Source organism: Lactuca virosa, chromosome 9 (assembly GCF_052849685.1).
Source record: "Lactuca virosa cultivar CGN04683 chromosome 9, Lactuca_virosa_CGN04683_v6, whole genome shotgun sequence".
Taxonomy (NCBI): Eukaryota; Viridiplantae; Streptophyta; class Magnoliopsida; order Asterales; family Asteraceae; genus Lactuca; species Lactuca virosa.
Window position 1 is genome coordinate 21,194,380 of NC_136434.1, and position 11,316 is coordinate 21,205,695.

Here is an 11,316-nt window from a genome sequence, read left to right on the forward strand (position 1 = left end):
CTACACTTGTTCGAGCAGGAGATACAAGATGGGGTTCACATTTCAACACACTCACAAGTTTGATGAAGTTGTTTGCGGATGTTCTTGTAGTTTTAGAAATTGTGAAAGTGGATGGAGGGTCATTGGAAAACCGTCAACAAGCGTCCGGAATCTTTGTATATTTTAAATCTTATGAGTTCGTGTTTTAGTTATATATGATGTATGACATTTTACGTCTCACGGGTACATTATCAAAGCAACTTCAAAAAATATAGATCTAGAAATTTTAGAAGCGGCTTCGATGGTTAGAGGGACAATGGATGCATTGCAATCTTTAAGAGACACGAGGTTTGCTAGCATTTTGCCAAAGATATCCTCTTTTTGTCAGACACACAATATTGCCACTTTGGAAATGGAGGATTTTTATGTTGGTGCTAGAAACCGTACGACCATAAAGACCAATAGATTCCATTTTGAGGTTGAAATCTTCAACACGGTGGTGGATATTCAACTTACAGAATATCGGGATCGATTTAGTGAAACAAGCACACAGTTACTAGAATACATGGGTGCTTTGATCCATTACGATTCATTTGCACAATTGACAAATCAAAGTTGTTGAAGTTGGCTAAGTTGTACAAGTATGACTTTGATGATTCGGGTTTGATAGACCTTGAAGGACAACTTGAGATATTTTATCACTCTTGCATCAAAGATGAGCGTTTTACCACTTTGAAAGGAATTTCCGAGCTTTCTCGATTAATGGTTAGTACGGGGAAACATCGGTCTTATCCTTTGGTTTATAAGCTTTTAAAGTTGGCTTTGATATTACCCGTAGCGATCGCAAGTGTAGAAAGATGTTTTTCGAAGATGAAGCTCTTGAAGACCGACTTGCATAACAAAATTGGCGATGAGTTTTTGAACGACGCATTGCTTTGCTATGTTGAGACCGAAGTACTTGTGAAAGTTGAGAATGACAAGGTAATTGAACAGTTTCAAAAGATGTATGCATGAAGAGGACAAATTTAAATTATAATAGATGATAGATCGTTGTTATGTTTTTAACTTTTATGTAATGGATCACTTATTTGTATTAGACGTAATGAATTATTTTTTGGTTTTATATTATGTTTGACCGGAAAAAAAATTCGGCAACACCTACTGTCAATTCATGCGTTTGTCCCTGCCTAGGTAGCATGTTTTTTTTTGAGAGCGTTTTTGGATAAGATCATGTCGGATGCTACACTTAAAAATAGGAGAGTAAACATTGAATCGATTGCACGTGTTTTTTTGTGAGAATGAAGAAGAAAACATAGATCACCTGTTTTGTGACTGCCCATATGCGAAAACAATTTGGGTATGGATTCTTAGATGGTGTGGGATAGTGGTGAATGTCGATTTCAGCAAGGTTAAGGAGATCCTAAAGTTTGCGTCTAATTAGGGAAATTATCCAAAACAAAAGAACATCTTGTTGGGAATTTGTTATGGCATATTATGGGATGTTTGGAATGTGTGAAATGATCGAATTTTCAACAAATCCAGATTCCCCTACTAAAGTGGTTGACCTCGTTAAATCTACAGTGTTCCTGTGGTTCAAAACCACAGTGTAATTCATAAGTATTTAGATGGAGTGATTGGAGTTCATGCCTTTTCCTTAGCATCTGATTGTATCCGCTAATACTTTTAATATGTATTTGCTTTACTTTCTTTGTACCTGTTTTCGCCTAGTATCTAGCTAGGTAAGGTTTTTAATATATTTGTTGTTTCCAACAAAAAAACATGTGTGTGTCTTTAATTGCTTTGTTTTAGAGACAAATAAGTGTTTTGTGAAATAAAGAGGTGTGACTTTAATTTTTTTGTTTTAGAGAACAATGATAGACAACTGAGTGTTATTTAGAACTTAAGACGAGGTGTGTTTTAATTGTGTTGGTTCAAAGGGTTAATTAATATGGTGCAAAAAAACATGTACATGTTGCATCCATTCATATGTGATTATAACTAAGATGACTTTGTGGTCATGGGTATCCAAATTAAAATGGGTTAAGAGGGTGGTTCAGTTGACTTGTGGATCACCAACATAAGAAATCATGGGGGTGGGGTTTGTAGTGCAGTGTTGGTGGGGGCAACGATAATGGCAACGATGGTCGTGGTGATGGCAGTAGTGGTGACAATGGCAATGGTCGCGATGAAGGTGGTGATGGGTCAGTGATTACGGTAGTGGTGGTGGTGGGTGTGGGTGTGTGTTTGCAGGGTTGGGGTGGGGTAGGAGGGGTGGCGTGAGGGTGGTTGTGTATTTATATTTTTTTTTTAAAATTGAATTAAAAAAATGTGAAAAATAATAATTATTAGTTCTTTAAAATTTTCTAAGTTCTTTGTATTTTCGGAAAAATTTCATTTTCTGTGAAATTTTTAAAAAAATCATTGAACTAAACGTGATTTCAAAATTCTTATTTTTCTTAGAAATTTTTTCCTAAAAACGCCTCATTTTTCCATAACTAAATGCACCAATATCTTTTTCCCGAGTGTGTATTTAAGGAAGGTGTTACTTAAGTTGTGTATATAGCGTTAGCATATATTAAAGATGATATGATCTAAAGGGTGATTTCTGAAGAAGTGTTCAAATGTTTATTTTGAAACATGATTGACTAAACGTGTTTTCAAAATTCTTATTTTTACTTAAGTTGTGTTTTCAAAACATGATGTCTTAAGAAGTGTTAAGTCGGCGATTTTTTAAGATAAGTAAGGTAAAGATGCTATGAAAATGGTATGTATCTAAAATGTGCGACTGATTCAGAACGTTCCTTGTGATTAAGATACCAAACCCTACAAATTCCAGTTCTATTTGACAGATTCCTACTCCTTCCAAAACATCCTTACGAAGCAATAGCCCACTAATATATCACTTCGTCACCCATTTAGAAATGATCAAAGGCAAATATCCAAATAAATGCAGCTATAAACTACAACACAATGCTCTTCAAATGGATCTACAACCCTTGTAAAAAGATACAAGTTTACAAATCCTTCAAACCAAAATAATATTCCCACAGTAGACGAACACAACCCAAACATCAATCCATTTTGTTTAATCAATACAATTTATCATACATTAGGGAAGCTATTTAGGTTTATCCAAAACATTCTTCACAAGGCCTCAGCTCGTATCAGATTTCTCCAATGCTGCAACAGAATGCCACCTTTGTTAGTGTAAGAGCAAAAAAGAAACAATGGCTGTTCCTAAATTTACTGGATTAATTATGGCTTTAAATATAATAATCACTTCATATGTAATGTGGAAAAGAATTTTTGATATAGAAAAAGGGAGTGAGGTTACTGTTGTAGTTCAGAAGCTTCTCGATGAGATCAACATGAGTCATTAGCATTCTTCTGCAACAATAACGGACAAGTCCCAAAGCATCAAGAGCATCTCTGCATGAGTCAACAGAAAAAAAAAGACCATAAATTATAAATGAATCAAAGTTCTTATGAACACAGCCAATAATGGTGAAAAGTTATAAACAGAAGGATTTAGCACCATGATATGAAAAGTTAAGAAATGTTACAATCTGCTGTTAAAGTCCATGTAAGTTCTACAATCAAATTAGTCATGAAGGAAAAAGTAAGATAAGAAAAAAGAGTATGCATATGCGTCCATAGGAGAGAAGTTACAAAGTTTACTGTGCTTCTTAACAAAATTTCTTCATCAGATTTCTGTAATTTTATCAATTTAGAAGTTGATATTAGTGTGTCCAGCTTTAGATTCCAGCTTTCAGAAAAGGGGCAAATATACAGAGTCGAAAATTGTAAAATGCTGTAAATACCAATATTCTCTGTATATTCAAAATCTTGAATCTATCACTAACAGGGCTATAATTGCAATCAGCAAAGTAATTGCAGTTCTTACAAGGCCAATCATTCGATATATATAGAAAAAAAAAGGCATCGAGAATTCCTCACCCTTCCGTGTAATCAGACTGGAGAAGATCAAGATACGTGTCCCATTTGTTTCCAATGACCTAACAAAACACACAAATTTGTCGATGAAATTAGGTCCTCGAAAGAAGTTACGAAACATTAAACATACGAACAAAAACATGATTCACTTTATGTTAATCGGAAAAGAAATACAGATGATTATTCGAGAATTAGGGTTTTAGGGTTTACCTTGCCGCAAGTGAAACAACGAACAGGAATAATCATCTTTGTTTCCCCTCTATGTCACCTGCTATGACTGTATAGTTTATATACCCGGGAATCCGGGATATTGACGGAAATTAATAATTTGAGCTCGAAGAGAAATTCATAGGAAAAAAGAAAAGATATGTAGTATTTTTTTGGTGCTGGATTAATTGTTAATTGTTAAGACGTAATAAATAGAAACAAAATTTCGTTCTTAAGCTTTTATGTTTGTCTTTAAAATAGTTTTTATGAAACCTTTTTTTTAAGATGATAACGTCTACGGAGCTTTGCATATAAATGGTATTTATCATGAATATCAATGCGATAAATACATTAAGTCGAAATTATTTTAGATAAAGATTATTTTTGTCATTTTGTTAAACTTGATATTTTTTTAAAAATTTTGAAAACTTTTTTATTATATAATTTTTAAAAGTTAGGATTTTATACATTAATTTTTTACAACATTGTTTTCCATGAAATCTTTTTATGAAATATATTTGTTTTTACATGAAATGTAAAATTTATATTAATAAAAAATTAAAACTTATAAATTATAATCATCATGCAAAATATATATATATATATATATATATATATATATAATTTTTGTTGTCTAGACTTTATCTAAAATAATCAAACTATAAAACATAATTAAATATTGACGTTTTATATTTTTTATCTAAAAAAAATTAAAGTATAAAAACATTATTTTATTACTTTTTAATTTTTGTATGATGTGATTTTTAAGATTTATCTTCATTTTTCTTATATAAATATATTTATTTTTATGAGAAAATATGATGTGTTATTATAAAAAAAATATTATAGAAATAATATTATGTGCTATTTTATTTAAAAATATAAATATGAATTTTTGAGTTAAAGATAAAAATATATTTCGGTTTTGATTTTATAATATAAGTACTGTAAATTTTATATCGTATGAACTTTTGATATTTTATTTTAAAAAATTATTTAGTTTTATTAAATTTTAAATATATTCCTTGGTAAATACATAAACTTTTCAAAGCAAAATTAAAAAACATGTGTTAGTCAATAATTAACTATGTTGCTACACATGCTAAAATAATTAACCATTAAATAAAATGAATTGAACGAAGTTCATGTCATATTAATCATATGGTTAATTATCTTAGCATGTGTAGCAACCTAGTTAATTATTAGCTAACAAACATTTTTTAATTTTGCTTTGAAACATTTATGTCTTATTAAAGAACATATTCATAATTTGATAAAACTAAATAATTTTTAAAGCTAAATATCAAAGTTTTATATTGAACCAATGTAAAATTTATCGTGCTTATATTTTATAAAATCAAAACTAAAACATATTTTTATCTTTAACTCAAAATTGCATACTTATATTTTCTTAAATAAAATAACAGCATATTATTATTAATAACATATTTTTTTAATAATAAAACATCATATTTTTTGTAAAAATAAATATATTTATATAAGATAAATAAAAATAAATCTTAAAATTACATCATGTAAAAATTTAAAAGCAAGAAATTGATGTTTTTATAATTTTTTTTTTTAGATAAAAAAATACAAACTAAAATATTTAGTTATGTATGGAGAAATAAATAAAAACACAATCATTTATTAGCCAACATTCAGAAAGAAACTTTATATTTTGTTTATATGTAGAAAAATTCTTATATTTTCAGTTGTTTTTCAGATTTACCCGACTATTCATTTTTTTATAGAGGTTATTAGTTGTTTTTGTGACATAACATTTATCTTGTTCTGTAACATCCAGTTTCGAATGTTCCTGATTTCAGGATAGTGGATCGTGATTTGACCGGGTAAAGGTCTTGGGCTTCAAAGGAATAAAGTTTAGATCTTATTAGGTGTTGACAATGTTGGTTAAGTGATTTAAGCCCTTGAATTGTGCGTTAAAGTCAAAGGGGTAACATGGGAAAAGTAATATTCTATACTTTTGTGTGTATTAATAAATTGTTTTATGTATGCTTTAAGCCAAAAGTAAGTAGATAGAATCATGGGGCTTGCCAATACCATCTGTGCATATAAAGATCAATAAAGGCATAGTTAGAACAAAAAAGTTATGATCGTTTGAAGCTGAAGTTGAAAACCGGAAAATCAGGAATTTATCGGAAAGCGCGGAGCGCCCTTTAAAAGCACAGGGCTCCCCCGGCCGAGTGGGTTGCGCGTTTTTTGGGTTTTAAGGTATATAAAATCCATTAACTCTTAAGATTTGATCCTTTTCAACCTCCAACACCACTAGATCATTCATTGAGTGAAACCCTAACCTCCTTTGAGTAAAATGAACTTATCCTCTCTCCTTGATCCATTTTTTGGTGCATTTTGGTGGTGATTTGATGAAGATTGGTGATCAAGAAAGTCTAGTTGGTTTCAAGGGATGTTGTTTCAAGCTAGGATCCATAAAGTTCATACCTTTTTTTGGATATTTGTAAGTAAAAAGCTTCAACCTTTCCTTCTCATATGATAGATCTAGCTATGGGTTCATTTTTTTGTTTTTTGTCCAATTTTGGTGGTAAGCTTAGAGTGGTAATGACTCCATCTCCTTCTAAGCATCTAGAGTTGCTATTTTGACCATTTATATTAAGAAAGTTGGCATCTTGGAGCTTGTTCTCTTGGCCATGCAAAGTAGGTTGTATTTTGAGCCCTTTTGATGTTCATGTTTAGATCTTGAAAGTTTGTGGCATTATTATGGATAAAGTTGGAAAATTTATCAATCTAAACATCATGTTGATTCAGATCTAAATGTTAGAGACTTCGACTTAATGGATTAAGTTAAGAAAGATGCATTTTTGGTCCCTTTGTGACTTAAAGTCTAGATCTTGGTTGTTTGGACCATCCTAACGGATAAAGTTGGAAACTTTATCCATTATTGTAACACCATAAACTTTCAAATAAATTTTTCATTTAAAATCGCATATTTCTCATAACATATTTCACAAAAATCTCATTTATTTAATTTACAAATCGCAACTTGTTAGATGCATTTTCATGCATCCATTTTGTAGTTTTACTCCATAAAAGTGCATTGCATTTAGGTTTAAACTCATGCATTTTGCATGTTTTTCGGGATTTTTCATGAGGCAATTTCATTCACACATTTTTGTGATATTTCAGGGACTTTTGGAGGTAGGATATTGTTGGAGGAGGTAAATAAGAGTTGCGGACAAAATTTCGAGACTTGCGGAGCACCGAGGAGCAAGATATCAAAGAAATGAAGATTTTGGCTTTATAGAGATTTACACGGTCGTGTAAATGGAAGCCTTGCGTTTACACGCCCGTGTAAACGTAGATTTCTGCGCAGTGTATTTTTGCGTTTACGCGGGCGCATAAACGACAATGTTAATTTACGCGGGCCGTGTAAACGTAAATGCGGGTTTTAAAGCAGTTTTTCACCATTTTTAAAGGGGGGAACCAATTTTTTAAGGGGGGGTCGGCTTTTGGAGCAGAGAAGGCGATTTTCTTGAGGATTTTGGAGTTGGTTAACACTTGGGAACATTTGATTTCACGTTGTAAGAACTTTAATTTCATTTTCTAGATTTGTGATCTTGTTCTAGTCATGAGTGGCTAGAACCCTAGTTTCTCCAACTTCATGTCTTGACTTTTTAGTTGTGATTTCAATCATGTGATTTGATGTTTGCTTCCAATTCCTACCTAGTGAATTTGATTTTGTTTCAATTGAATGTTTAATTCTAATTGTGACTCTTATTGGCCATTTGAATTAGGGTTAGGTCATTCAAGTTATCTAATTGCAAAATCCGTAATTGTTTTGTGAATTGGACTAAGTAACAAACACTAAATTGATTTCCATTGAATGAATTTAGTGTAAATCTTATTCACATACTCTTACACTCCCGAGCTTGTGAGGAGTATTGGGTGTTGTTGGGAACATTCACATAAATCTTATTACAACCTTTTGATTTCTATCTAAGAGCTTGTTTAGACTTAAATTAGAAGGTTAGGTTATTTTCAAAGAGCTTGTTTTGAATTTGACAACTTGGTGAATGGGAAGTGTTAGAACTTGTTAACACTTTCAAGTACCAACTTAGGTGGAATTGAGTAGAAATCATTTCACCCTTGGAATCACATTGCTAAATTCTCTTGCATAGAGTTGGAGACCTTACAAATCTTGAATCTACTTCATTTAATCAATCATTTACTTATTGCTTTATTCTATCGTTTAAATCATTGCTTATAAATTCCATCCATTATGTGACCATTTTTGTACCTTACGCAAAAAGGTATAAGCACTGGTGTGTACAATCAAGCCGGTGCCTTCCCGCGATCCTGAGAAAACCTGAAACACATAACACATAACACGGTAAGCACGAAGCTTAGTGAGTTCCCCAAAATACCACATACAACATATTAGCCACTCGATGCTATAACTCTGTAAGACCCTCTGGTCAATGTGTCTCAGTGGGACCCTCCATTCCCACAACTCTGATGGACCCTCCGGTCCTAACTCTGTGGACCCTCTGGTCCTAACTCTGTGGACCCTCTGGTCCTAACTCTGTAAACTCTGAATAATACATAACAATAATCACATAGAAATAATGCAGTATATCACAGTGCACAAATAACATATAAGATACTCTATCACACAACTCTGGTTACCACTCTAGGCATGTATAGTGAGAAGACTCACCTTGCAAGCAAGCAGGCAATTATCCTTGAACTCGAATCTCGAACTAGCCACCGCCTAACACATAGGGTAAATATCTCAATAAATACTCGATTCTCGACTCTAAGTAAACCAAAGGTTGTTCTTCCTCTTTCTAACTTTTGAAGTGGGTAAAAGACCATTTTACCCTTCCATGGTCTCCATTACTCATGTTTGACCAAACCCTAAAGTCAACAGAAGTCAACTCGAGTCAACAGTCCATGTTTGACCCGACTCGCCGAGTGCACCTATGTGACTCGTCGAGTCCACTCTTTTCCTCAGAAGTCTCGTGAAGGTCCAGCTTAACTCGTCGAGTTGACCCCCAATTCGCCGAGTTATCGCTTGATCAAGCTCATCGGGACAAACCCTAACTGACTCGTCAAGTCGGCTCATCGACTCGGCGAGTCCATGCAAACTCAATCCTCATTCAGACGATTCTAAGCAGATCTACCACCCCACACCCCAGATCTATCCTCTTAAGGCTCGAATAGCATGTAAAGTTGCGAGCTTTACATTCATGCACGACATATAAGGCTCATAATGCCAATGCATGCTCCAACAAGGGCTAGATGCACAAAAGCTTGCCTCCAGCTCAATAAAGCTCATGCCTTTGGACTCACAAGGTCACCAATAGTCCAGATCTGAGGTTCCAACCTCAAACCATGCCCAATTGACTCCATGACACAAGATAGATGGGAGAAAACCCTCAAAACTCCCTAAAACAATATCTCATAAATAAATGGTCAAGTTAGCATCTTTTTACCTCCAACTGAAGCAAAACTCTGAAGAATCTCTGGATCCAAAAGCCCCCTTCTGATCTAAGCTTTGATGCTCTCCACTTCTTCCTCCAAAAGGTCACAACATGCCCAAAATTATGTTTCTTCTCTCTTTTAGCTTCCTCTAAGCGATTAGGGTTTCTCTCTGGAAGTAAGGAGGCTGGTGAGGCGGCTTAAGGTCCTTTAAATAGGACCCAACCCCGAGAATCTAGGGTTTTTCTGCCCAGCACCTACTCGGCGAGTCGACTCTCTAACTCGTCGAGTCCATTCATTAAACTCACGCGGATACTCAACTCTGCTCGACGAGTTGGACTCACAACTCGTCGAGTCACTCCATAAATCTCAAAACTACCCTCACATCAATATGCATGGAAATCCGGATGTTACAATTCTCCCCCACTTCAATTAGATTTCGCCCCCGGAATCGCTCTTCCACAACACAAAGATATTACCCAAAAACCCAAAAGATACCATCGAAAGGATCTCATCCCACACGGCTAACTTCTTCCACGGACATCTGAAACCAAACAGGAACTCCCAAACCCGGAGGAGGACATACCCTTCTGCCGCTACGATACCCCTTCTGACTTTCCATAATCTGGAAAATCTAGTGGCCTGTCTCACTGCCAGACCGCCTTCTCAACCTATCACCATGTTATTCGCTCCTCGAATAACAAACCCTGATAACTCTCTGACCCTCTAATTCTCTCGTTGCGACTGATAAAAACAAGCCCAAAACCCAAAAATTGGCTACCGATCACTCATACCAGACATACTAAACGATCCATATCATACTCTAAGGAACGAAATGGTCACATTACACCAGAGACACATCCACTGTACTGCAATCGAAACCCATCTGAACAATGAACTCTCAACACCCTGTCCTCAGACACAAAAATGATCATACTTACTCAGAAGTATCCTCTGACATCTAACAATCATAATCCCCAGCTCCTTTTTAGATATCCCTCTCAACATTGAGCACTAGGTCAACCCCGACCCCACAGATGAACCTCCAAAGGTTACCCTTTGCATGCCCCAAAACGTCTCACTGACTTCCTTCTCACAACAACTATCTCAGCCCATTGTGACACATAAGTCACGAAGTCCGCTTTACCCCAAGCGAATACTACAATCCCCACGGAAATCGTCTCACCCTCGACCTCTGTCGTCAACTACTCATTAGTTCCAAGCGTTTCTCGGTCCTTCCCATACCAACGAACTGACCCACTCAGGTCTAAGACATCAGATGACACACAATACCCCTCAAAATGAAACCCATCTTTGAATCCGGAATCTCATTCGCCTACTCAATACACCACCAAAGCCAAACTCAAACTCGAGAGTCTGGTCTGACACAGAATTTGAACCACTCGTCCCAAAGAAGTACTCAACTCATGACCCATGACCCGCAACCCAAGCGTACATCACTTCTCCAATTCCTTTCTATTGCGATAACCACAACTTAACTCAGAATATAACGATTCCCGAAAAATATGGAGACCCCAGTCTCGCCCCTGGTCCGACCACCAGGTTTCCGAACTCAAAGATTAAGGCTACCCAAGCCTAAAAACTCTTCTGCGTCATGCGTTGACTAGCGAACAATACGGCTCCCCGTAGCACCACGACACTCTCTCGCTGACTAGTGAATACTACGGCTCCCTGCAGTATCACAACACTCCCCCA

The 11,316-nt window shown here is 35.0% G+C and overlaps 2 protein-coding genes across 2 annotated transcripts; one reads left to right on the forward strand and one right to left on the reverse strand.

The window, feature by feature from the left end:
- Positions 1–280: 280 nt before the first annotated feature.
- On the forward strand, positions 281–2,259 carry LOC145139001 (uncharacterized). Its single transcript, XM_079072974.1, has 3 exons — positions 281–548; positions 650–960; positions 2,086–2,259. The coding sequence occupies exons 1-3, from the start codon at positions 281–283 to the stop codon at positions 2,257–2,259; spliced, it is 753 nt and encodes a 250-aa protein (XP_078929100.1).
- Positions 2,260–2,955: 696 nt separating this feature from the next.
- LOC145137720 (DNA-directed RNA polymerases I, II, and III subunit RPABC5) lies at positions 2,956–4,299 on the reverse strand. Its single transcript, XM_079071861.1, has 4 exons — positions 4,144–4,299; positions 3,937–3,995; positions 3,314–3,408; positions 2,956–3,159 (listed from the first exon to the last, which is right to left on the reverse strand). Exons 1-4 carry the CDS (start codon positions 4,177–4,179, stop codon positions 3,134–3,136), a joined length of 216 nt encoding a protein of 71 aa, XP_078927987.1. The 5' UTR covers positions 4,180–4,299; the 3' UTR covers positions 2,956–3,133.
- Between the last annotated feature and the right edge of the window lie 7,017 nt (positions 4,300–11,316).

Coding starts and splice junctions, on each gene's coding strand:
- LOC145139001 (XM_079072974.1), top strand. CDS start 281: ATGGTTAGAGGGACAATGGATGCATTGCAATCTTTAAGAGACACGAGG. Junction 549..649: donor ACAGTTACTAGAATACATGG/GTGCTTTGATCC, acceptor CGGGTTTGATAG/ACCTTGAAGGACAACTTGAG. Junction 961..2,085: donor TGAAAGTTGAGAATGACAAG/GTAATTGAACAG, acceptor TGGGGTTTGTAG/TGCAGTGTTGGTGGGGGCAA.
- LOC145137720 (XM_079071861.1), bottom strand. CDS start 4,179: ATGATTATTCCTGTTCGTTGTTTCACTTGCGGCAAG. Junction 3,409..3,936: donor CAGTCTGATTACACGGAAGG/GTGAGGAATTCT, acceptor TGACTCATGCAG/AGATGCTCTTGATGCTTTGG. Junction 3,160..3,313: donor GAAGCTTCTGAACTACAACA/GTAACCTCACTC, acceptor ATTCTGTTGCAG/CATTGGAGAAATCTGATACG.